Source organism: Archocentrus centrarchus, chromosome 4 (genome assembly GCF_007364275.1).
Source record: "Archocentrus centrarchus isolate MPI-CPG fArcCen1 chromosome 4, fArcCen1, whole genome shotgun sequence".
NCBI lineage: Eukaryota > Metazoa > Chordata > Actinopteri > Cichliformes > Cichlidae > Archocentrus > Archocentrus centrarchus.
The window spans coordinates 20,516,518-20,544,289 of record NC_044349.1 but is presented as its reverse complement, the minus strand read 5'-3'; the positions used below and the strand labels follow the sequence as shown (position 1 = coordinate 20,544,289).

The 27,772-nt window shown below is 40.9% G+C and overlaps 1 protein-coding gene across 1 annotated transcript in view; it reads left to right on the top strand.

Moving 5' to 3' along the window:
* The first annotated feature begins 1,901 nt into the window (after window positions 1-1,901).
* The window catches only part of cep350 (centrosomal protein 350), a 42,583-nt gene continuing 16,712 nt past the window's right edge, over window positions 1,902-27,772 (top strand). Inside the window, 20 exon segments of the mRNA XM_030726969.1 lie at window positions 1,902-2,237; window positions 12,962-13,050; window positions 13,193-13,236; window positions 13,384-13,489; window positions 13,648-13,813; window positions 14,953-15,557; window positions 15,723-15,836; window positions 16,103-16,231; window positions 18,199-18,318; window positions 19,453-20,189; window positions 20,326-20,444; window positions 21,687-22,696; window positions 22,842-22,995; window positions 23,495-23,652; window positions 23,822-24,008; window positions 25,665-25,807; window positions 25,919-26,082; window positions 26,797-26,907; window positions 27,052-27,192; window positions 27,378-27,517. Coding sequence (XP_030582829.1) covers window positions 12,975-13,050; window positions 13,193-13,236; window positions 13,384-13,489; window positions 13,648-13,813; window positions 14,953-15,557; window positions 15,723-15,836; window positions 16,103-16,231; window positions 18,199-18,318; window positions 19,453-20,189; window positions 20,326-20,444; window positions 21,687-22,696; window positions 22,842-22,995; window positions 23,495-23,652; window positions 23,822-24,008; window positions 25,665-25,807; window positions 25,919-26,082; window positions 26,797-26,907; window positions 27,052-27,192; window positions 27,378-27,517 — 4,424 coding nt within the window. The 5' untranslated portion in view covers window positions 1,902-2,237; window positions 12,962-12,974.

The window sequence follows — 27,772 nt, the reverse complement described above, 5'->3', positions numbered from 1 at the left end:
CTGAACCTAAAGGAAGTGGGCTACGGTAACTTCTTGAATGAGTGGAGCATTCAGGGTGGCGCCGTGCAAGCAGCAATTTGCGTCTCTATGCAATACACAATCAAGCCACAAGGGAGCAGTATTCGCATATATTTTGTGTTGAGCGTTATCCATTCTGTCGCCTTGAATAGCAATTGAGAACGTCTTAAAATATTCATGAGTTTACGTGTGAATCCTCAGGGAGTACCTGGTCCCTTCAATATATCTATTGTCACACTTGTGCAATCAACCGAATCAACACAATAAAACAAGCTCCAGAGACAGACTGCATGAGGTTAGTTTTGAAGGGTAAAACATAAGTGTAATCCACTGTAAATTACAGTCTAAAGAGACTTTCAAAACCTACTTTTTTACTTGTTTTGTCTGGCAATGAGTACAAATTTGTTAGCCCGACTTCACTGAAACTGCTACAGTAATGGACAAAATGCTACAGAGCGGTCATTTAAATGTGGCCACCACACACTCACACCCACAGCCGAACCCCCCGCCCCATTATTCTAATGTTGAAATCTGAGTCTGCTTACAGCAAAAAAAAAAGTTCCCATTGTTTTTTCAGTAAATGTTGAAAAAAAGTGCATACTTTCAAAGTATTTTGTTTTATTTTCAACCGTCGTGTTTTGTTGTTTTTTTTTTTTTGTTTTTTTAATCTATTTAGACATTTTTTCATTATGTGTTGGTTGAATTCATTGAACATTTCTTAACGTAACTCCATTCAGCTCCATACAGGCAAAATCATTTTAGACCAAGTCCTTCTTGTTTGTAATGACCTTCAGCTCCAATGATGCTTTCTTTCTTTTTTTTTTTTTTATTTTTTTTTGAAAAGCAGTTTCAGCAAATCCATTTCACATTTTAGTAATTTTTTTTTCTTTATTTGGTGCAATATTTAGTTTATGGTAGTGCTACTTTTTAAACTTAGCTGGTTAATTCAATTAAGCTGGTTCAACAAATTAAGATAAGATAAGATAAGATAAGATAAGATAAGATAAGATAAGATAAGATAAGATAAGATAAGATAAGATAAGATAAGATAAGATAAGATAAGATAAGATAAGATAAGACTTTAATGATCCCACGACGGGGAAATTTGCGCATTACAGCAGCAGCTCAAGTACAGACAACAGAAGCACAGAATGAGAGCAGCAGTTAAGGATAAAATAAATAAAACTAAATAGAATAGAATAGAATAAAGTTAAACAAAATACAGTTATCGATGAGAAAAAAACACTATATACATAAAATAAAATACAATAACAGATATCAGAGGGAGGGGAGGAAAAGCAGTCTGAGCCCGACCACAACACAACATAAAGAAATACTTGTCTGTTTTTATTATATATTTATTTATCCATATTTTTGTTTATTGTGATTTCTGCTGTGTTTGTGTACCTATGTTACCTGTAAAAGCTGCTACTGGAACTTTAATTTCCCTTAGGGAATCTTCCTAAAGGGATTAATAAAGTTTTATCTAATCTAATTTAACCAATGAGAAAAAAAAAAGAATACATATATTTGTAGCAGGTAATATGGGTGGAGGAATGTAAATAAATATAAATGTATATGTAATATATGTATAAGGTGCATTGTATGCACCTTATACATATATTTTATAAAGTGATGGCAGTGGAGGTAAAGTCTCCAAGTGACTCAGGACATCATGATGCGTTATACAGTCTAACTGCTGTTTCAGATCATTCAAGTGCTTCTGGGCATTGCAGGTTCACATTGCATTTTGGTAGGAAATGCTTTTTTATTATTATTATTATTATTATTAATATAATGGGTGGAGGTGAGGCTTTCCCAACTTTTCTCGTGTTTCCACTCTCGCGAGATTTCGGTCTCGGTTACCTACACGTCCTGGATACTCTAGTTTCACTGTTGAGAAACATCATCATAGTAACCCGGGAAAGGCGACCTCGGAGGCGGGTGGCGACATTCCTTTGAAGGAATCTCACAGCGAAACACGGGAGACGTTGTTGCCTGGGCTAACTCTGAGGCAATGGGTGAATGTAGAAAAAAGTTGCTTGCTTAGTTGGCAAAACTGCTAGCTGATATTGGTTTGCTATCGTTAGCTGATGCTAACGTTAGCAAACACAGCTGAACGAAACCGAAGAAGTCGCCCAGAGAAGTTTGGATTTTCTTATCATGAGAACATCAGCTTGAATGCGGACACCTAGACGCACCGGATCGTTTCCCTAAAGGTACATATTATTTATCTCCAAACATTGGAGTAGCTCATTAGATACATGATTTTCCAGTCAGCTAGCGTTATTATTCACTCTTTCGAGTTCGCGGCTCCGACTATTCCCTGGAACGAACAATTCCGTGGTTCCTCATCTTTAACTCAGAGGTTATGAGTTTCAGACATGATTTCTGAACGCCTGCAGTGTGTTAGGAAACCTAACACAGTTATTATGAACAACAATTATGAAACCCACAATATCCTGGTTGTTAGTTAACACCCGAAACAAAATAAACGATTAGTTTTGTTGTCTCGTTGCTTTCGTGAGTAAGCCTTGGACAGAGATATTTATAAGATTTAAACTTTACTGTTGTTTCCTGTTTAACATAGTCATAGTTTAATAGACTCGATAGTAACAGGGCTGCTGTTAACAGTGACTACAGATAGCGTTTGGATAGCTGCTGTAACGTTAGAGGTCCTAATGCACTATCAGTCTGAACTCGTCTGTTTCGGGCTGTCGGCGTTTTACAACAGGATGGTGTAAAACGTTGTTTTAACTCGAAGTCACTGCAGGTAAGGTAAACTTCCTAGCGCGCTATTCAGTGGCATAAATGCGACGGCAAGTAGATCTAAAGTGATTAAAAACACGACTTAAAAAGATCGAGTGAGGGTGATTTAAGTGAAAGTCAAGACAGTTCATGTAAACTCAAAGATGGCCAGTTATTTCCTCCTTGCTGAATGTCTGAGGTGCTGTTAAGTAACCTTTTGCACACTAGTGACACATGTGGTGTGAAGCTGCATTGCAGCAGTCAATGTCCTTGCGTTAGTGTTTTTGTAATGTATTTTCTTCCAATATGTGGCAGCACCGAGCCGCTGCTGCCGAAAGACCCCTGTGGTGGGTTAACGAAGAAGAAATTATGCACCATCTTGGATTTTACACGGCTTGTATTTGTTATAGTAGAAATACCCGCACCCCATCGCAGAAAGTGTGTTCATTTATTTTTTGTCAATAAATCCTCACTGGAGATCATCCTTTACAGTCCTGATAGGTTGCTAAAGAGTTCGTTTTCTCTGCATAAGTTTGGAATATCAATACACTTTCGTTTTCCAACTTTATAAGCCCCAAATGTCGAAAATCAGTGGGTTCCCTCCCTTAAACCAGCAGTAGAGGACCTCCGGTATACAGTAATATGTCGAACCTGCCGTCTGTAGACTCCGTGGCTTTTAGATTTAAGGTAATCGACAGAATAAGCTCATTTTAGTTGTGCGCTTGCCTTGAAATATTCACCCTTCTGCTATTTACATTAAATTATCCTGTAAAAAAAGAAAGTGTTTCATCAAATGCTGGCGTGTGCACTTTTTCTAAAGTAAGCCAACGTCAGCATATTTCTACAGTGGATGTGACAACCTAGCAGAACAGTAGTTCCTTGTGAGCTTGCTAACTTTACGTACAGTTCAGTGCTGTATAATTTAGCTGCTCTTTGGCGCTTCTATTCGGCGTTTTGGTTTTCGCACAACAGCAAAGACAGCGCTGTCAGCGGTATGTGTTAGAAAGCATTATTAGGGCCCGAGCACGAACTGTGCGAAGGCCCTATTGTAATTGCTTCGTTTATTATTAGGGCCCGAGCACGAACTGTGCGAAGGCCCTATTGTAATTGCTTCGTTTATTATTATTTTTTTTTTTTTTTTTTTATTATTATTATTATTATTCAGGCAAATGAATTGGCTTTTTGGGGGCTTTATCATATTCAAAAACTCATGAAACTTTGCACATGCGTCACACCTGGTGAAAATTTAAGTATTTTAATGGGCTCGGGCAAGGGCGCGCCCAAATGGCTCGCTAGCGCCCCCTAAACTGGAGCCCCACCGCTGTGTTTCACGTACATGAATGAAACTTCATACACATGTATATCATGTCCAGGCACACAAAAAATCCTCTTGGAGCCATGCCCTAAACCCAACAGGAAGTCCGCCATTTTGAATGAATTATGCAAATTTGGCGATTTGCAGCCCTCACACTTTTTCTAATAACTCAGAGGTTTTAGACGTTATCATCTTCATATTTGGTTTGTCTAACCTACACCCCCAGGGGAATCTAAATCTCGAAAATGGTGAGTTTTCGCCAAGGGGGAGGGGTCCTTATGCCCCTTTGAACGTTGATCATTCGCCATGAAATTTTGATTGCCTCTCATTCATACCTACATGATCCAATGTGCATCAAACTTCTCCAGTAGGATGAGGGTGCCCCCCTGAACACATACATATGACAATATTTAATATCAGTCGCAGCGCCACCTAGTGGGAACAGGAAATGTCATATTTTACACTTGGAGGTCCAGCTCCAAGGTGGTTTAGCAGAACCATCTCAAATTTCACCTGGAAAGCCTTAAGAAGTTGGACTTACTGTGTTTTCAAAACTGTGACTTTTTGACAAAAGGGCGTGACCCTTATGGGACGGCAAAGTTCGATGATTCGCCATGAACACAAAAATGGCTGTAACTCAAAGCCAACTTGCCCAATCTGGCTCAAACTTCAGTGGTGTGATAAGCATGCTGCCCTGAATACACTGATATGCATAAAGTCCATAAACGTTAGAGCGCCGCCTAGTGGCAGCTCGGAATATCTTAAAATAGCAAGTTTTTTGAGTAGCCCCGGAGCTACGTTTTATCTACATGTATGAAAATGTACAGGCTCATGTAACATCCTAAGACGTACAAAAAAGTCTCTTGGACCCATACCCCAAACCCTACAGGAAGTCGGCCATCTTCAATTGAATGTGTCAATTTTTGCCATTTCCACGCCTGCTATTTGAACAAACTCGTCCTAGGGCATTTCACCCAGTGACACCAAATTGGCTCCAGATTATCTACACAATTAGCCCATCAAATATTGTGGAAATCTTTACAAAATATTAAACGGCCTTGTCACACCAGGCCATTAAATTTGGCCTTTGTTTTTCTCCCTCACCACCAAAATTGTTTGTGCACTTGTTCGCACATGCTTTGTCTGATCAGGCTGAAAATTTAATCACTCATGTACACACCCAGGCTGAATCCATAACTACAGATTCAAGACTGTAGGCGCAATAGCGCCCCCTACAGAAGCAAATGAAAATTTGTATGACCGTCCACATAATTAGTTTTGCTCTGAAATACATGAAATATCTTTCACCATTCCTTACAAAATCCTCATCTATTTGATAAGCCTCCTGCCCTGAACGCATTGATATGCATAAAGTCCATAAACGTTAGAGCGCCCCCTACTGGCAGCTTTAAATATCATAATATACCATGTTTTTTAGCTAGCCCCTGAGTTACATTTTATCTACAGCTCTGAAATTTTGCACACTCATGTAACATCCTAAGACATACAAAAAAGTCTCTTGGAGCCATACTCCAAACCCTACAGGAAGTCCAGCATCTTCAATTGAACGTGTCAATTTTTGCCATTTTCAGGCCTGCTATTTGAATGAACTCCTCCTAGGGCATTTCACCCAGTGAGACCAAATTGGCTCCACATCATCTAGACAAACAGCCCATCAAAAAAGTCAATCAGACCCATGCCCTATTTTGCATGCTGGAGCCGTGACCACACCCCCAAATATTCCATTGCGTCTATGCCGAGAGCAAAAGATACCTTTTCCTATAAAAGAATTCAACTTTCTAGAGACCCCTCACGATCACAAAACCTCCGAGTGCGGCACGGGTCGACGAGCGCCACAGGTCGACGCGCGCGGAGTGCGAGGGCCCGATATCACCGCTTGCGGTTTTAATTAGGGCCCGAGCACGAACTGTGCGAAGGCCCTATTGTAATTGCTTCGTTTATTATTATTATTTTTTTTTTTATTATTATTATTCAGGCAAATGAATTGGCTTTTTGGGGGCTTTATCATATTCAAAAACTCATGAAACTTTGCACATGCGTCACACCTGGTGAAAATTTAAGTATTTTAATGGGCTCGGGCAAGGGCGCGCCCAAATGGCTCGCTAGCGCCCCCTAAACTGGAGCCCCACCGCTGTGTTTCACGTACATGAATGAAACTTCATACACATGTATATCATGTCCACGCGCACAAAAAATCCTCTTGGAGCCATGCCCTAAACCCAACAGGAAGTCCGCCATTTTGAATTAATTATGCAAATTTGGCGATTTGCAGCCCTCACACTTTTTCTAATAACTCAGAGGTTTTAGACGTTATCATCTTCATATTTGGTTTGTCTAACCTACACCCCCAGGGGAATCTAAATCTCGAAAATGGTGAGTTTTTGCCAAGGGGGAGGGGTCCTTATGCCCCTTTGAACTTTGATCATTCGCCATGAAATTTTGATTGCCTCTCATTCATACCTACATGATCCAATGTGCATCAAACTTCTCCAGTAGGATGAGGGTGCCCCCCTGAACACATACATATGACAATATTTAATATCAGTCGCAGCGCCACCTAGTGGGAACAGGAAATGTCATATTTTACACTTGGAGGTCCAGCTCCAAGGTGGTTTAGCAGAACCATCTCAAATTTCACCTGGAAAGCCTTAAGAAGTTGGACTTACTGTGTTTTCAAAACTGTGAGTTTTTGACAAAAGGGCGTGACCCTTATGGGACGGCAAAGTTCGATGATTCGCCATGAACACAAAAATGGCTGTAACTCAAAGCCAACTTGCCCAATCTGGCTCAAACTTCAGTGGTGTGATAAGCACCCTGTCCTGAACACATTCATATGCATAAAGTCCATAAACGTTAGAGCGCCGCCTAGTGGCAGCTCGGAATATCTTAAAATAGCAAGTTTTTTGAGTAGCCCCGGAGCTACGTTTTATCTACATGTATGAAAATGTACATGCTCGTGTAACATACTAAGACGTACAAAAAAGTCTCTTGGACCCATACCCCAAACCCTACAGGAAGTCGGCCATCTTCAATTGAAGGTGTCAATTTTTGCGATTTCCACGCCTGCTATTTGAACGAACTTGTCCTAGGGCATTTCACCCAGTGACACCAAATTGGCTCCAGATCATCTACACAAGTAGCCCATCAAAAGTTATTCAGGGTTTTGTAGAATATTGAACGGTGTTGCCATGGCAACCCTCTGAATTTGGACTTTTTTCAATTTCAAATTCACAGAGATTCTAAACATCAGCCCCTGGGCTGTGCTTTCTCTATGTACCTGAAAATGTGCCTGCTGATGTAAGATGCTAACATCTACAAAAAACTCTCTTGGACCGATAGCCCAAACCCAACAGGAAGTCAGCCACGTTTACTTTAAAGTCTCATTTTTGCAGCATTTTTCGCCTTTTTCAGGCCTTTTTGCCTCAACTCCTCCTAGGGCATTTGACCCAGTGACACCAAAATGGCTCCAGATCATCCACACAAGTAGCCCATCAAAAGATATTCATGGTTTTGTAGAATATTGAACGGTGTTGCCGTAGCAACCCTCTGAATTTGGACTTTTTTTCCATTTCAGGCCCAGATAGGTTCTAAACATCAGCCCCAGGGCAGTGCTTGGTCTGTGTACCTGAAATCGTGCATGCTGAAGTAACATCCTAAGACGTACAAAAAAGTCTCTTGGACCCATAGCCGAAATCCAACAGGAAGCCTGACATGTTCTAATTAAGGTGTCATTTTTGCAGCATTTTTCACATTTTTCAGGCCTGCTATTTGAATCATCTTCTACTACAGCTTTTCATCCAGTCACACCAAAATGGCTCCAGATCATCTACACAAGTAGCCCATCAAAAGATATTCATGGTTTTGTAGAATATTGAACGGTGTTGCCGTAGCAACCCTCTAAATGTGGGATTTTACTCATATACCAAGAGTGCACCAAATTGTTACATCTCTGACATACATTGTCCGATCTGCCTCAAACTTCACAGGCTTAATGGGAGGGTAAGGGAGACTGGACACACCCCTCTATCAGCTTTGTTTCACACTCATAACGCCACCTAGTGGCAACAGGAAATCAGTAGGACACTGATACTCATCATCCTATGGTCATTACAGTTTCATTGATGGCTGCAGGCATTACATAGAGCATTGTGACATATTAATTAGTGGGCACTCACCTACGCCACCTAGTGGAAGCGGGAGACGATCGCCGCGAAGTACGGCTAGCCTGCTGAGCCGTCAGCAGCCGGGTGAGCCAGCTACTCTCTCGTCTGCGAGAACCTCCGAGCGCGGTTCGGCTGGAGCGTGCCACGGGTCGACGCGCGGCTTGGCTGGAGCGCGCCAGGGGTCGACGCGCGCCGGGTGCGAGGGCCCGCTCATCGCCGCTTGCGGCTTTAATTTTTATTTTTATTTTTATTTTTATTATTATTCAGGCAAATGAATTGGCTTTTTGGGGGCTTTATCATATTCAAAAACTCATGAAACTTTGCACATGCGTCACACCTGGTGAAAATTTAAGTATTTTAATGGGCTCGGGCAAGGGCGCGCCCAAATGGCTCGCTAGCGCCCCCTAAACTGGAGCCCCACCGCTGTGTTTCACGTACATGAATGAAACTTCATACACATGTATATCATGTCCAGGCGCACAAAAAATCCTCTTGGAGCCATGCCCTAAACCCAACAGGAAGTCCGCCATTTTGAATTAATTATGCAAATTTGGCGATTTGCAGCCCTCACACTTTTTCTAATAACTCAGAGGTTTTAGACGTTATCATCTTCATATTTGGTTTGTCTAACCTACACCCCCAGGGGAATCTAAATCTCGAAAATGGTGAGTTTTTGCCAAGGGGGAGGGGTCCTTATGCCCCTTTGAACTTTGATCATTCGCCATGAAATTTTGATTGCCTCTCATTCATACCTACATGATCCAATGTGCATCAAACTTCTCCAGTAGGATGAGGGTGCCCCCCTGAACACATACATATGACAATATTTAATATCAGTCGCAGCGCCACCTAGTGGGAACAGGAAATGTCATATTTTACATTTGGAGGTCCAGCTCCAAGGTGGTTTAGCAGAACCATCTCAAATTTCACCTGGAAAGCCTTAAGAAGTTGGACTTACTGTGTTTTTAAAACTGTGACTTTTTGACAAAAGGGCGTGACCCTTATGGGACGGCAAAGTTCGATGATTCGCCATGAACACAAAAATGGCTGTAACTCAAAGCCAACTTGCCCAATCTGGCTCAAACTTCAGTGGTGTGATAAGCATGCTGCCCTGAACACACTCATATGCATAAAGTCCATAAACGTTAGAGCGCCGCCTAGTGGCAGCTCGGAATATCTTAAAATAGCAAGTTTTTTGAGTAGCCCCGGAGCTACGTTTTATCTACATGTATGAAAATGTACATGCTCATGTAACATACTAAGACGTACAAAAAAGTCTCTTGGACCCATACCCTAAACCCTACAGGAAGTCGGCCATCTTCAATTGAAGGTGTCAATTTTTGCGATTTCCACGCCTGCTATTTGAACGAACTTGTCCTAGGGCATTTCACCCAGTGACACCAAATTGGCTCCAGATCATCTACACAAGTAGCCCATCAAAAGTTATTCATGGTTTTGTAGAATATTGAACGGTGTTGCCATGGCAACCCTCTGAATTTGGACTTTTTTCAATTTCAAATTCACAGAGATTCTAAACATCAGCCCCTGGGCTGTGCTTTCTCTATGTACCTGAAAATGTGCCTGCTGATGTAAGATGCTAACATCTACAAAAACTCTCTTGGACCGATAGCCCAAACCCAACAGGAAGTCAGCCACGTTTACTTTAAAGTGTCATTTTTGCAGCATTTTTCGCCTTTTTCAGGCCTTTTTGCCTCAACTCCTCCTAGGGCATTTGACCCAGTGAGACCAAAATGGCTCCAGATCATCCACACAAGTAGCCCATCAAAAGATATTCATGGTTTTGTAGAATATTGAACGGTGTTGCCGTAGCAACCCTCTGAATTTGGACTTTTTTTCCATTTCAGGCCCAGATAGGTTCTAAACATCAGCCCCAGGGCAGTGCTTGGTCTGTGTACCTGAAATCGTGCATGCTGAAGTAACATCCTAACACGTACAAAAAAGTCTCTTGGACCGATAGCCGAAATCCAACAGGAAGCCTGACATGTTCTAATTAAGGTGTCATTTTTGCAGCATTTTTCACATTTTTCAGGCCTGCTATTTGAATCATCTTCTACTACAGCTTTTCATCCAGTCACACCAAAATGGCTCCAGATCATCTACACAAGTAGCCCATCAAAAGATATTCATGGTTTTGTAGAATATTGAACGGTGTTGCCGTAGCAACCCTCTAAATGTGGGATTTTACTCATATACCACAGTGCACCAAATTGTTACATCTCTGACATACATTGTCCGATCTGCCTCAAACTTCACAGGCTTAATGGGAGGGTAAGGGAGACCGGACACACCCCTCTATCAGCTTTGTTTCACACTCATAACGCCACCTAGTGGCAACAGGAAATCAGTAGGACACTGATACTCATCATCCTATGGTCATTACAGTTTCATTGATGGCTGCAGGCATTACATAGAGCATTGTGACATATTAATTAGTGGGCACTCACCGACGCCACCTAGTGGAAGCGGGAGACGATCGACGCGAAGTACGGCTAGCCTGCTGAGCCGTCAGCAGCCGGGTGAGCCAGCTACTCTCTCGTCTGCGAGAACCTCCGAGCGCGGTTCGGCTGGAGCGTGCCACGCGTCGACGCGCGGCTTGGCTGGAGCGCGCCAGGGGTCGACGCGCGCCGGGTGCGAGGGCCCGCTCATCGCCGCTTGCGGCTTTAATTTTATTTACTTTGTTGATTCCAGTTTATAATTTCAGTCATTAGTTTATCCCCTTTTGTTAACAGAATAGAGATAGACGCTGAAAGAAAGTTGATTTAGTTTGTTTATTTGCTGTCTCGCCCCCTGGGCTGTGTCACGTGATGAGTAAAAGGCATGACTTCTGAAGAATTCCTCATGACCCAAGCACTGTTAAATGCTAGTAGAAAACAGCTCACAATATCTCACAGACTTGGCTAGACTCTCATACATCTGTGTTTTAATTAACCGAATAATTGGCGACTAGCCTTGTAGTTTCTGAATAAAAAGTATTACAACGTTAAGCCAGTGTAGGCCCCAGGTTTTCAACAAAAGGACTGATAACACAACAGCTGCACTGACGGTGATGCTGTCACAGTTTAACGTGGAGTCTGTCTGCTCGCACACGGCAAAGAGGCGTAGTCGTTACCGAGACGGTGAGCTCAGGTAAAGTGAAAGAAAACGTTTTTCTGGCGTCCGAAACAGCAGCGCCTGTTCCTGTAATCGCCATTAAAATCCTTCACTAGAAAACAGCCGGCGGGAGTCCTTCATCAAATCACCTGATCAACAGGCTCCAACATGAAGAAAAGAGAACTTTGTAGCTGCTCCCATCCACTTGTTTACACAGTGAAAATCTACAGTAAAGCTACAGAAGTTACAATAAAATATGCAAATGACCTGTTAACTTAGTCTGATACAGTGTTTAGGCAAATTAGGCAGCTTGCGGAAGGCTGTCGGAAGCCGTCCTGCTTTCTATCGCAGTATTGGCTGTACAAGACCGTATTTATTCCAAGGCTTTAGTAACATTATTTTTGCAGACTTAGATTAATATAAAATAGTAATATTTTCATAATTTATTTTAAAAAAATGTATTCTTTTTTTTTCCTTCTCCATAGACCATTAAAAATATACATGGGCCGGTAAAACTGAGCCACTGACCTGGGACACTGAATTATTATTAACATTAATTACTAACATTAATTATTAACATGCACACCATCAGAACGTCTGTTTTCTGCAGCAGGAAATGGTGCATCAAAGCATAATTTCAATTCTGAGAATGCTGATGTGCTCACTTTTCTACATGCTCCTCCTGTAAAGGCTTACAGACACACATAATGATTCATTCACTAGCACACCTAAACATGCAGACACATATGTGCACAAAATCACATACACGTGAGCATACACCAGATGTACCTAATCCAGTTGATACAATACTTCCAAGAGGACAGAGTAAAGGCTATTTTATTTTATGCCTTAGTTTAGGTTGTATGCATACCTTATTGTATTTGACATTACTGTACTTGTGATTGTTTATTTTTTGCATTTAAGAAAATGTTTTCTTTCAAAAATATGATTTTAATATAGCATGTAAATACTTTGAAAAGGTTTCTTTTTTTTTTCAAACATGTTGTATACAGTTTAAACTACTAAAAACACTGGAATTTCTAAAATAGAAACCAGTGATCAGTTCATTTTAAAAGTCTTGTTTTTTTCTCTCTTTTGAATGTTTATTATTGCTCTTTAATAAGACAAAAGTATTTCTTAACTGATTGCTTGATTAATCGATAGAATAATCTGTAGAATACTCAATTACTAAAATAATTGATAGCTGCAGCTCTAGACTCTTGCATTACAGGTGCTTTGAGTAAACATCACATTTCTGAGTTGTGCTTACCCTTTAGGAATGTGGTACTGTAGAACCTGTTTTAAATGGCAGGGTGGCATTATTATGCTGCTGTTGTATGATTAATTACATGTCTTTGCTCAAGCATGACTGAGGTTATACCCCAGATATTCTACCTTGCATTTTAACTTTTTAATATGTTTGGCACGGATTGTAGCAGACCATGTTTTTCGAACTAATTGTCTGTCACTGATTTGTTTCAGTGTTGTTTCTGGTACTTTGTTCCTTGTTTTGGTTTCAGTTAACATGTGGATCTCATTTACAGTATGTCACTTTTGTCTGTAATTTGTCTAATGTTGGCTGCAGGTGAACGGGAGAGATGAGGAGCAGCAGGAGGACTGAGGCGTCTCTTAAAAGTTCTGCTCAACAGCTTTCCGATCATAATGTTGGCACAGGTGTGTAGAAGACTTTCCTCAAGAGTTTATTCTTAGTGGTTCTTGAAATGCTGAATTAATTTGACTTTTGAAATTTGGAACCTAAATGGGTCATATTAATTTTTTATTTCTAATTTGTAATTTCACTGTTATTCTTTGACAGAGCTGACAGCTGCATGGAAAAGTTTGGCTCAGTCCAAAGTTGCTGTAAGTACACCTGAAATGCGTTTCAGTCGAAATACTTGGGGGTTTTTTGTCAGCTCTTCCTTTTAAAAATGACTGTCAGATTGTCAGATTATAACTGCTTCTGCAGAAGCAGTTATAATCTGACAATGGTTCATTTCCTCTTTATAGTTGCGGCACATAGAAAACCGTATAGAAGCGGCTCCAGGAACAGGGGTTATCCTGGACTCTGTCATTGACTCCACTAAGAAGAAATCCCATAGGGTCCGCCACAGAGGTGAGTTATTCTAAAACATAAAGCTCATTTTGTGTGAATTACATTATAACTGATTAAGTTTTCCTTTTTTTTTCTTTTTCTTTTTTATTATGGCATTCTACAGTCTGATGACCTGATCTTTAAAACTTTTTAATGAGGTTGCAATGTTTCTGTCATAGATGGACGACAAGTTGATGACATCGGAGGGTCTTCAAAGCCTAGGGGTCGAAGTCAGCAGAGCCCAGAAAAGAGCAGCTCACGTAGCCCCTTGAGAAATACCACCCAGGACAGAAATGTCCGAAGGAACAACAGTGTGGAATTCAGGGAACCGCTGGCCTCGTATAGGTACTGATGAACTAAAATGCATTTATGAAACATCATTAAACACTTCTATGGGTACATTGCTGTATTTGGATGTGAAAGTATGGGGCCACGTTAGGACCAGGGATGCACCGATCAGGTTCTGAGCCCAGCCAGGTGAGCTAACTCAAAATGTTTTTGAAAACGTTTTGAGTTATTGATTAATTTAGTTCTGTGATGCTCTGTGTTCACCAGGCGGTGCATAGGTTGCTAGTTTGAGAGTTAGCAGAGTCAGCAGTATGGAAGTATTTCACAACTGCGACACCGGCAGCTTTTCTGTGTATGTTTGCAGTAGTTTTCTACTTCACTGCAAACTGGGGTCAGGTGACTTGACACAACTAAAGAGTTCTCGCAATGTTTTCATATTTAGTTGCTCGCCTTCCATAGTTCTGTTTGATGCAACAATTACTGTGACTCTTTTATTCCACTACAGTAACGTGTCATCATCAACTCAGTGTTCACTTAATAAATCATTATTTCAAGTGCAGACAATACTTAGAATATTTACCTTATTCACCTAATTTATTTGCACTAGTCTGATTTCAGCTCAGCGTGAGAGTCTAATCAGACTAAATACAGCTGCCATTATTGCTCATGGTAATTTCTCTTTTCTTTGCTCACACTGTAAGGACACATGCACTCCTCACACACGCACATTGCGTGTGGAGTGACACTGACAAAGTTAATTAAATATTAACACTGATATCAGAAGGTATGGATATTGTATTGGAAAGAGGAAAAACCTTGCACTGACTTCATAACTGTGGCTGGTACTTCCAAGATATCAGTCAGATCTAATGTCAGAAGTTTTTGTTTCATTTTATTAGGTATGTAGTCAATGGTCCATGATATTTGGAGAGAGCTACATATGACCTCATTCTGCAGTTCTGTCAGTGAAGGCAGTGTTAAGAGTTATTATTAAAAATTAATGTATTCAAATCATTTTCATGATTGTCATATATTTTCAGTTTTTCTTATCACTAAACATTTTGGTCGAGTACATTTTTCCATCCTTCTGTAAACCATGGTCACGAGTAAGTATGCTCTTCTGTAAACTCTGAGCACTGAATTAAAAGTAAATCTTGATCCTCTTCTTGATCCCATGTAATCTGGTTTGTGTCCAGAGAGGCCACCCCACCACCACATCCCTCCTCTCAGCTGGAGGCCTGCAGTCAGAAGTCAGTGCCAGCGTCTTCGTACCCTTCCTCTCCTCCTCACTCAGATTCTCTGCCCAGCCAGCTGGGCTACCAGAGACACACTGTGGACAAGGAGTTGGACAAGGAACTGGACAGCACACACTCATCAGCTCTGCAGAGCACTGAGGTGCGCTACCTCAATGACCAGCCAGCCCTGGATGCCATGAGGACTAAGGAAAGCACTCCCAAAGCACAAGTTGGCATGGATAGCCAACAGTCAAGTCCGTGTATTGCTCCCATCCCAGGCTCTTCACGGCAAGGGGACAGCACACCATCCACCAGCCCTGGTTCAGCTTCCCAGCGGTTGGAGAACCTAAGACGTCATCAACCCGATGACAAGTTGGAGAAACTCAAAGAGCGCATTCGAAGGCAGAGACAACATCTAGAGGAAGCTGCAGAGAGGGAGAGGCTGCTGGGGAATTTGGAACAGCCCCTAATGGCATTTGTGGAGACTAACAATGCTGGTACAAGCAACAAGCCGACAGCGAAAATACGCAAAGTAGCAGCTGCACCACCTGCTCCTATATACAAAGGTATCTCCACTGTAGGATTTGTTCAACATATTCAACTTTTCATTTCTTTGGCCTGCTTGAAATAATGAGTGTCATGACTCCATGATATTTTTGTGAATACAGATTTGAGCTGTATGGCAGGGAACAGGATGCTGTGTTTTATTTACACCGTCATTTTATACTCAGGTTTCAACAGTACAGAGACAAAGATCCGGACTCCTGATGGGAAAGTTTGGAAGGAGGAGGACTTTCATAACCTCAGCAGAGAAATATACAGAGACCTGTCAAAGCAGTTTCTTGGTAAACATAGAACACACATATTTTCTTGTCATTGCTGTCGTGGTGTTTTTTTTTTTTTTATCTGAGCTTTGTAACACAACTGATTTTGTATGGAAAACAGCAGTGAGTTTTAATGTGTTTGGATTCTGTATTAATTATTCAGTGCAAATCCAGATTTATGCATAACCTTTGATTTATAATGTCTCAAATGTTTAATTATTACAATTTGCTGTAGTTAGTTTGTTTGACTATATAGCTTATACTCTGCATGTGTTTTATGTGTTCAGAGAGCACCAGACATAGGCACCAACAGCAGAGGGAACAGAGAGCAGACAGGTCCAAAGAGAGGAGGCCTCCCAAAACCGTTAGGAAGGTCCATAGAGCTGCCCCTGCCTCTGACCTAAATCCAAAACCAGGTATAGTAATCCTCTTTTATGAGTGGGGCAGCCCACTCTCTGATCTATTTTTAATTAGTGACAGTGGGAAAGATAAGCATGTGGAACAGTCTGACAGGATTTTGTCATGGGTCAGTGCACATGCTGCCAACCGAGAGCCTCAAATGTTCAACCATCTCTTTGGTATTGTCTTTTCAACTAGCTTTGCTAATCTGAAGTCTGCACCTAGCTGTATACTGCATTTCGTATCTACCTTTATTCCCTTGTATATTTCTTCACAGGTGGTGGTGGTGTTGTTTCTTTACCCAGTGCACCTGGTTATGCAGATGTCAGCTGAATAATGATTTAGATGCTTTCATATCTTAGACTTTTGGATAGCATATACAAAATCAGAGTAATACAATTTAGTAACTGTTTACATGCAAGCAGCCTGCCCAAAGCTGTTGTTTGTACTATAGTATTTGGTGTGTTCTTTCCATCTTTGTAGTTGTCCCTAACAGATCTGTGTGTGTTCCAGTGTATTGCTGGCTGCTGATCCAGTGTTAAGACTCTAACCACTCAAGAAATGTCCAGCATGTGTGACATGCAGTTTGTGGCCAGCAAATAGCGCACAGACACCAGCATAGTCGAATTGTGCCAACATACTTGTGAAACCCGATCATAGCAGAGCTCTAACCCCACCCCCGAGATACCACCAAGTACATGCATAACATGTGATTGCTAGCCACCTTTAAGAATTAGCAAGTAATGATAAGGTCTACCTGACCAAAATGTTGCATTATTACTCAAAGAGTATTAATGGATTGATAGCAACAAAGGATACACTGCTTTTTTGTTTATAGCTGTCATGATGAAATCTTCTCATTGTTTTCTCAGCTGCTGTAATGAAACAAGAATGTAAAAGCAGCAACATTTTCAGAGAACCGGTTAGGAAGGAGGTAGTCTTTCATCATCGTGACACATTAAAAGGGTGGAACAGGAAAATTTGTCTCAGCTGTCAGATATCTCTGTCTGCTGTTCATTATTTATCACTTTATAATAAACTCCTGTGTCCATGCTCGGCTCTTGTATGATTCTTTATTTTAAGTGATTTAATTGGTTACTCGTTGGTCTTTTTTTTTTTCTTTTTTTTTTTTTTTAAATCAATCCTGGTTAAAAGTGTTTTATGTTAACAGGAAGACAAAAATAATCTTTGAGGTATAAGCCCTTTAGGCACAAGGAAATTGATTTGTCAGCTGTTGGTGAGGGATGAGCTAACTAAAGGTTAAGACACCCACTTCAGCATTTTGACTCTAGCTGGCATCCTGTTGCATGTAGTTCTTCTTTTTTCCATGCCAAAAATGATAACAAATAATCATGTTGAAAAAATTTAGTCAAGCTGCCCTAAAACCTGTGGAAGATCTTTGTCTTGTGTTCTTGCTCTCTTTCACTCTGTGTCTCGTGGTTTCTTCTCTTTGCTTCACAACACTATAAATAGGCCTCTTAAATCTGTGGCCAGGTTCAGTGTGCTCTTTCACCCTGCACAAACAGCTGCTGGGTTAGTCGAAGTGCAGTTTCATTACCAAGAACTGCTCTTCACTATAATGCATAGTGAACAGTGCTCCAGAGAGGATTTCAGATAGAGGGTTGTTGCTTTTGTGTTGAGACTGTTGTACCGGCTGTGTAGTCACTAAAGTCAAGGAAGAAAATATGTTTTTTTGGGATTTGGTTGTACCCCAAAATCAGTATGCTGCACACATTGTTCTTTTGGTGTATCAGCTTTTCCACACAGCAACTTCAGTGATTTGAAAAGTAGATTTAGCCAGAGCAACTGCCTTCTTTTTTCTTTTTTTGCTTTTTCTGTAATAGTATTTGGTTTTGAGTAAGCATTTAAATTTCACTAAGAGTCTATTCTGGTGATGACTATATAGATCCTAATGTTTCAAAACAACTATGTTGAATTGCTCTTCAGCAGCACAGTCTAATGTGTGAACTTTCTTACTTTGTAGTGATTAGCCCTGCATCATGGCGGGAGGGCCAGAAGCTGGTAAAGATGGTACTAGGTCCAGTACCTAAGCTGCCCAGGGAAGAGGACAATCCCCATACAGCTGATTTACTGAGCCGAACAGGTACCCACAGCAACCTAAGCTCTTACCTTTCTAAGCCTTGTACCATGATTAAACAGTATGTAAAGAAGTAGAGCTAAATAGGATATAGAAAGAAAAGATCATTAGAAGTCTATTAAACATTAAAGAGCCACTCACAGTGTGCCAGTGTGACACCATTTAGAGGCTTGCAGAATCACTGAAGTGTAAAGGAGGTTGTACTCCTGATTTTCAACCTTCTCAAACTTCCTCATTAAAAAAAATCTTCTGTTCTCAGTTTACTTAAACCTTTCTGTCTTAAATCTGTTGCTATAAACCTCTGAAATACATATATTTTTCTGGATGCTATTAACTATGATGGAAAATTTTCCATTTAGTTAGAAAATATTATAACAAAACTCAGCTGTGTAATTTTGCTTGTCTGGAATGTCCATCTGACAGCAATGCGGATAACAGAGCCTGCCAAAAAAATATCATTAAAGCAAGAATCTATAGCTTTTGCTGTACACTTACAGCTTACACAGCTGTAGACTCAGCCTCATACCCTCACATATAGCCACACCTCCCTCTGTCTTTGCTCGCGGTGTCTGTACTGGCTGCCACTGACCGGAAGGAATAGAAATTGACTGGCTTTTCCAGTTGGATGCACAAAACATGACCTGATTTCCAGAGACTGACCCAAGTGTATGCAGCATGTACCACAGGGAATGGCAGAGTAGGGCAGGGGGAGTGTAATAAGGCTCAATATGGACATGTTCTTAAAAAAAAAAAGAAGTCTGGATTAGATACTACATGGGAATCTTCAATTAGGCCCAGATTGGAGTTGCCATAGCAAGCCTCATTTATTATGCATATGCCTATGCCTGATGCTTTGGCTTAGGAGTCTTTTATCTGCTGCAGTCATTTGATGGAGGATCCCCTATCTGAGAAAACCTGTTTTTATTGATATTTATCATAAAATAACAGTAAAACGGTCTGTAGGATTTTCTTGGTAAAAGAGGTCAGGTCTGGCATTACACTTCTGATTAAACAGCAGTGACATCAAAAATTCTTTCTTAGCTGAAACCATTTAGCACCACACTTTGTGTTAGTGTGCACCATTGTTTCCATTACAAATTAATTACCTGTAATATCTGCTTTTCTGGAACTATCCACCAGATTCCCACCACCGCTCAGAACCATGCTCAGAATCAAGGCGACGATCACGCCCAAACAGCACAGAGCGGCCTTGCAGTGGATTTCAGGGACAACCACAAAGCAACCTCACACCCACATCTACCCCATTGTCTGCAGCCCAGGACAAGATCCCAGTAGAATTAAGCACGGACCTGTTGTCAGCAGACATCCAAGGGATACTGGATGACCTTCAGCTGGAGTGCAAAGCAGTTGAGAAAGAGGAGAGGGCCCGAAAACGGTCGCGTGGTAGCAGCAGTGGTAGGAGAGGGAGAGGGGGCTCAGGGTCACGGACAAGGACGCCCGTCTCCACTTGGGGAACTACTGCGGCAGCAAATGGCTCATCAAGAGTTTGTCGCAGTGCCAGCCCCACTACACACCGTCCAGAAACCACCAACATAACTGACACAAAGCACAAGAAACGGCACTATGATGCAGATACAGTTCGCCAGTATATTGCCCGGCAGCAAGAAGAGAGAAAAAGGCGTCAGACAGAGGAGAAGAGGGCAATGAGAGAGGAGACAGAGAGGAGAAACCAGAGACTGCAGGAGCTCTACAGGAAGCAAAGAGAGGTTGCTAGAACTGTGGCAATTCCCACCGAGACTTCTGTGGCCCCTGTACAAAAGCGGCTACAAGAGACCTACAACAAACTGCTGATGGAGGAAGCCCAGCTGGGCGAGGGGGCTATGCACACACTCCCTGCAGTTCCTTCGAGTCAGATGGTATGTGCATACACATGGAAATATACATGGAAGCTGTATTCAACAGAATGAGGAGCTAAGTGCAAACATAAAGAAGTTATTGCTTTATTAAAAAAAAAAAAAATGTTAATTGGGTTGTTAACACATTCTTTTACAGAGACCAATGTACCAGCCCTCAGGAGAGTCGGACAAAGAGAACAAAAGACTAGAGGCACCCCAGAGCCCGTCAAGCAGTGATAGGTCTTTAAATGATCATCCGCCACCTTCATTAAATAGGTACTTACACATGCACACCTAAATACAAACCTGTGTTTACTTCTGTCACTCTCCACACCAACAAGGTCCCTACATTCAACACAAAAAGACAACAGCACTGCCAGTACATATAGTCCTCTGTCTTCTTGAAATGATCTTTGCGTGATAACTAAGAAATCGTCTGACTGTATCAGATGGTTGATTTTATAGGCACCACTTGCAATTTCCCAGGAGCCTTTTAGTATAGAACAAACAAAAATAGTGCACTTTTACAATTAATACTTGAGTTATAGATGTGTGAAAGAACATCTGAGATAAGTAACTGGAAATAAATGGGCACAGAAATGATTTTGCTTGTGAAACAAATATACTTGTCATACTTCTCTTTGCTTTTTGAGTAATCATGACATGGTTTCAATGGTTTCAGGAAGAATATGGCAAGAATATGCCTCTATACAGCTATAAACTGCTCTAAAGCAACCTAGGTTTTGTAATAAAAATCTTTGTTTACACTGTCTGAAAGTATCAGCTCAATAATGCACAACAGCACTATTTTGAAAAAACTGTTTCAGTGAGTAGGAGGTTTGTTTTGTTTTCACATCATTGCAAATCTTTGAACTGCTTTTGCAGTGATTTGACATTTGTAGGCCACTGCCTATTGCACTCAGAGGAATGAGTGTTGAAAAGTTAAAAAGATGGGTGAAATTGATGTTTGTTGCTTTGAAAGTTTTCCTTGGAAAAGGATACAAACAGCATGCTAAGGTTTCCAACTGAGAAGAGGTTGAGTTGTATGTTTTTCTCTAAGAAATTATATTTAAAAATGATTGGATTGTATTCTTGTCTTTTGGTAACTGGTTGCAACTTGTGCCAAGAGCTTCAGCCATCTACCTTGTAGCCAACTATGTTTTTAGCACCAAAGTAGGGGGATGCTTCCCTCTGAATATTTGGAATGGTTGCATTTGCACTCCCTAGATTAAAAATAAAATAAAATGAAAGAAGCAGAGGACTCTTCATTTTCAAATACAACTATAACTGTGTAAAAGCTTGTGAAATTTATTTTGAACTAGAGCTACAAGCGTTCAGTTGTTTGATATCAAGTGAACAGGGCATTGAAGGTCCAGAATTACAGTAAATATTGTGTCTGCGGAAGTGCTCCTGTTTGCTTATCTCAGCAGTAGACCTGGTTAATGCACTTAATTATGTTGCGTTTTCTTCTTTCTTCTCACATTTCAACTCATTTCTTTCTTTTGCTATCTTCTGCAGAAATGATCTGGATGTTCGAGTTGCTCCTTTGCCCCGGCATGAACATTTGTACCCACTTGTTAGATCTTTGACTGGCCCCAGCAGGACTGCTCAAGGACCAGCTGATACCCATCTCTTCTCTCAACTTTTAAGGCTAGAGGAAGAAGTAGCTGCTGCTGACATCAAGAATACCCCGCGACCAGCCTCAGCCCCTTCCAGCAGGTTCCGTTCCAAAATGTTCCGCATTGAAGCCCTCAAGGCCACAGCTGCATCCCTCTCTAATCGTATAGAGAGTGAGGCACGAAAGCTTGCTGGGGAAGGCATCAACTACGGTACTGCAACGTCAGTGGATGCGGATACTGTTTTGGCCTCCAGGACCTCTGAGCTCGGAGATGGATGGGGAAAAACAGCTGCACGTGACACAGAAAATGATAACATGGCTCTGAGGATCCAGAAGATTTTAACTAGCACAGGTTATAGTTCATACAATGGCACAGCTCTTCCAGGAGCAGGCAGTCTGAATTCCTTCAGGGAACAGAAATTAAAGAATGGTACACAGACTTCTGTTGATGTAGTGGGCCCCATTTTGAACAGTTACACACAAGAAAGGGGGACGCTAGTCAATGGCTTGGAGAAGGACACAAGAATGAATAAAGTATCACAGAGGAAACAAATCGAGGAGGGCGAGAATAGGACAGATCTCCAGGATTCAAGTGGTGGCTCTATTAGTGAGGGACCTCTTCTGAGTGAAGGGAGTTTTTCTGAAGATGAGCAAAGTCCTCCTCACCCCTATAGATATAATTCTGTACCTAGACCAGCAGATCGCCTGGAAGCAGTGGACTACTGTGCACGTCAAAGAAAGGATTACCAGCGGCTGATGGAGTTCCAGCAGGAAGCAGAGAAATGCTCAAGCCTCAGCTTATCCTTTGCACAGCAGGACAGGGAAAAAGCAGTTTGGGAAGAGCTGAACAAAGGAAGCCCTCTAAGTGTAATAAACATCTTCACTAAAAACCATCACAGCCATGTTAAAGGTAAGTAGACATGTGACTTGCTATATAATAGCTTCCCAGAATCCATTTCATATGAAAACTGTAGTGGTCATATAAATATATGCAAAATATTGACTGTCAGTATAGAGTAAGGTCATGTCTGTTTTTCCTCTGATTTGTTCTTTAGTGAGTGATAGAAATTTGGAGAGGAATTCTCCATCTGCCCATTCTGTGCCCTCTGGAAATGGACCTGAAGATGCAGCAGTCTATGAAGATGACTTTGTATCATCGCATAGCAGCAAAACCAGTGGCCAATTAAAGAGAGGCTCCAATTCACCCAGGTAAAAAAAATAGACATCTTTCAAGTCACCACTGGGTGGCATTCATGTCACACAGATAAATTCTGCAGCTCTTTCAGATACAAAGATTTTTTTCTGACAAGCTTTTTAGAATGAAAACTGATTTGCAGGATCACGTTTGTTCCTTTGCTTTATTTTTGTATTTGTTGTATCAAAGACCTTGAAACTGATTTATAATTGATTAGAACAGTAAAACTGGTCATCCCTGTGTCCACACAAAGGCTTGACTTGATGAGTAGTGTCCGTTATGATTGAAGTCACATTGTCCATATTACTGTTGTCTTCCATGTGTTGGAAAGTGGGGTGTTGTCTGACCTTCTTTTTTTTTTAAAAACCAATTTATTTCTGTTATTGTGTTCTCTACTTTAACCAAAAAAAAAAAAAAAGCCCAGATTAATAGTGAATTACTCCCAAAATAGATCTATGATATGATATTGGTATAGGTATGATGTTCATGATTACTTTCTCCCCTCTTTGTCAGTGTGAACAGTCACTTTGAAGAGCTTATGAGGAGGTCACCTTATGAAAGAAGTGCAGATGGCAGTCATTCCCACCATTCATCCTTTCACTCACAACATCTTTCCTCTGGTTCAACACCTGGTTCCTCACCCCTCACCAGGCAATCTGCCAGAAAAATAGGTGAGAATTATGTTGTGTTGATGTTGTTGTTGTTGTTGTTTTGCATTATTTTCTGATATGACCAGGTTGTCAACTTTTTTTTTTTTTTTTAATGAATGTGTTTAAGCTTATTAATGGAATAATCTATTTCAGTCATAGATTACAATATAACTATTTTGTTTCTGTGCAGGAACAGCGTCAGATCAGAGCGACACCACACTCGTAGAGGAGCAGAGGAGTTCTTGCTCTCCACCTTCTGAATCACTATCATCTGATTCCAGGAAGGGAGGCTCCAGCAAAAACTCTGCCCACACCCAGGCCAAGAGTGTCCACTCTAATGACTCTCTAAGGGAAACTTCTGGACATTCTCACCAACAGTAAGCTTATTTCAGAGGTGTAAATGCTGAAAACATGTCACCTGATAGGTTCTTCTGCATATTTTCCTGTTAAGATCATCTTCAAGATATTCAACTGAAGTATGTTCAGAATAGTTTGAGAGGCGGATGAATGGTGTATAGTGTTTACACAGAGTAAGTTACCCTCACATTCAGTTATCTCTGGTATTTCTCCCCTCCCTGGTTTTCAGTAAGCTTTAATGACACACTGCTTTTATGTTGTGGTTGTTCTTTTGGCTTACACTAACATATCTATTTGCTTTCCTGGATGTGGTAGGTTATTGATAAATGTTTAATTTAGAATCACATTTATGAGTATATTTCTTTATTTCTGGATATAGTCCCATTGTCATAAATTTAAACCTTAATTTTAAATTTGGCTTGGAACTACCAGAGTATTTCTAAGGGTAACCTGGAAGTCCTCTGGTATTTCCAAGCTAACCTAAAATTATCTAAAATGTGCACTCAGGAATGAATTGCATATTTTCTGAACTAGGGAACTTCAGTCGTTGCTGTTCCAGCCACTCAGAAAATTCCACTTGGCATCTACTGTTATTTATTAACCAAATGTAAATGTATTTAAGCATGACTAATTACTAAACTACACTTAAAGGGGCCTCGTTTGAAGCTGCCAGTTTAAGCAGTCTTGTGGTTTGCTGTTCTGTTGAAAGCCTGAAAATTTAAGCAGCAGTGTATTGCCCAGCAACAAGACTGCACTGTAGTTCGACCCAAGACAGAACACACTGGTTATTTGTTTGGAGGCCCACAGGGCTGTTGATCGGGTCAATCTGCTTCACCACAGCTTGGGCCTGCTCCCAGAGAGAAGGAGAGAGCCTTTTTTTCTTCTAATCCCACTGTGCAGTGGTGATATTTGAGCCCCCTAATGGTACTCTGAAGCCCAGGTGGTAGATTCTTGGGATTCTACAGTCTGTATGTCTGCCACAATCAAGCAGAGAGTTTGAGAGAATCTTTTTTTTTTTTTTTTACTTTTTACAGGTTTGTTTTTTTAACTTTAGTGAGACAGAAACATTTAAAAAGAATTATTTACAGTAGCACAGATGACTTCCATAGTTCTTTGACTTTTGACAAATTGCATTAATGTCAGTATCCATTACATATGACAGCTGTTTTTTAATGTTGATCTTGTTTGTAATGTTTTTGTTTAATCATATATTAATTATTACAGTTGTTTTTTTTCATAGAAAAATGTGCCACTGTCTATTCTTTATGGGGACTTAAAATGTGTTATCTCTTTATGCATCTTCCTTAGCCTCTGATCATTTCTGATAATCATAATCCAGACTTCTCATAGCGAGATTTTGCTCTTCTCTCTCGCTCTTAATCATTTGGCCAGTCTGCTTTTGCTCTTCAGAATAGGCAGCCATTTCTATAAAACTTGCTCAAGTGAATAAATTTTAAAAAAAAATTAAAAACTTATTTACATATTTATAAAGCTTTGTATATATGATCAGTTTGGTTTTTTCCAATTTCTGAAATTGCTAGCTTTTCACACATCCCCTTCTTTTGCCAGTATTAAAGAATGTATCAAAATATATTGATAACTATTAAATTTACGTCTGATTTCAGTGGATCCCAAAACCAATATTCTGATATTATTTCATTGCTATTTTATTCCAGGTCCAGATCGGTTTCTTCTTCTGGCTCTCCCATCCCTCGGTCTCCTCCAACAGCAGACTCTCTCAGTGAGCCTTTAAGAAGTGGGTCCAACCAAAACACAGGCACTTTAGCTCCTGGTGGTAGAACAGAGACCAAGTCTACTGGTAAAAAAAAAAATAATTTCTTTAGCTTATTTTTGAATTATGTCCCATCACACCTGATCAGCATCTATTTTTATTTATGTCTCACTCAGTGTTGTCTTTCTTTACTCCCAGGTGAGCTACAGTATTCACCTGCTGTCTTGCAGCAGCGTATGGCAGCAGAACTCCAGTACTTGGAGTCAATTGAGGAGGCAGCCAGACAGTTGGGGGATGTGGAAAGGCTAATGGGTGTGTCCATGGCACAGCAGGAGAGTGCATCATTGGCCCAAATGCTCAAGGTAAAGCAGAAGATGTTTCCAGTGAATTACCAATATGATGGCATGCAGCTCTGCTGTGGCTTTAGCTGTGACGTTAGTACTTATCTATCAGAAGTTTTGATGGCTTCTATGATCTTCTTTCTGACTCATGAAATATGATTTGATATTTTGGATACAGGTCAGTATTTAGATATCTTTTCTCTAAGCTATGTTTTGATTTAGGGCAGCACAGTGGCATGGTGGTTAGCACTGTTGCCTCACAGCTAGAAGGTCTGGGTTTGAATCCACCTTGGAGCAGGCCTTTCTGTGTGGAGTTTGCATGTTCTCCCCATGTTTGCATGGGTTTCCTCCGGGTACTCCAGTCTCCTCCCACAGTCCAAAGACATACAATTACTGGGGTTAGGTTAACTGGTGATTCTAAATTGCCCATAGTTGTGAATGTGAGTGTGAATGGTCTGTCTCTCTGTGTTAGCCCTGCAACAGGCTGGCAACCTGTACAGGGTGTACCCTGCCTCTTGCCCTATGACAGCTGGGATAGGCTCCAGGCCCCCTTCAATCCTGAACAGGATAAGCAGAAGAGAATGGATGGATGGATGGATGTTTTGATTTATAAATGTTGTGTTAGTTAGAGTACCAGTAGTGGTGGAAATAAAGAATATTATTTTAAATTTATTCTACTTGCTGTTTTACTAAATTACACTTTATTAACCTTCTCTGTGAACTTTGGCCGTGCAGGCCAAGCAGCAGCGCCATGAACGTGAGCTCTACGAGCTGAAGATAAAGGCTGAACGAGAGGCTCTTGAGGCAAAACTACAGCTGGAAGAAAACAGACAGAGAGTGGCCAGGGTACTACACACAATCAGCTCACAATAACTAACAGCATTTTTATGCATTAAAGCATAGATTCAATGCTTTATAACCTCTTGATTTCCAACGTATTAGTGCTTTTCTGTTTGTGTAATGTATATGTCTGTATATGGCTTTATCCAGGCTCATATAGAACTGCAGGAAACCTTGGCAGCATCTCAGAAAGAGACTTTGGAAGGCCTCCAGGAATCAACTACTAAGATGATGACTCAACAGGCTGAGGCAGCGCAGTACACAGCCGATGCTGCCCGACACATCAAAGAGGTTAGTAATCAGTTCCCTCCTTCCTGCCTGGAAAACAGCCTGTGTCCTAATTTTACAAGAAAAGCTGATTGATTGTTGACTAACAGTAAAGAAAAAATAAGTGGAAGAGGAGAAAAAGCATAATATCCAGCCTAAGATTCAGCAGATGACAAATTTGATTGCCGTATTGTGTTTTCGTCCATCAGATGACAGAACTAGCCCGTTCACAGATGTCAGGAACTTTGATTGTCCCCCCTGTTGCCACCGATTCTTCCATGGTGGACCAAAGTAAAGAAAATGAGAGTTACTCAATGGAGCATCGACAGGATAAAGCTGACTCTGACAGGTACACTAAAAGCACTCTCACTCACTTTTCTGTCAGTATCTGATTTCAATAGCATCTGTAATAGTGATGAGCATTTCAAGCAAAAACACTATTCAGTTTTCACTGGGAATTGTTTAACAATTTGAAGACTACTCCCCACTCATATTGCTGTCACATGACCGTGCATAGCTGTGCCAAACTTATGACATGCTAGCATTAACTAAGTTTACACTACTGGACAAACTATTGGACTATTCAAATATTCCTATCTCTGAT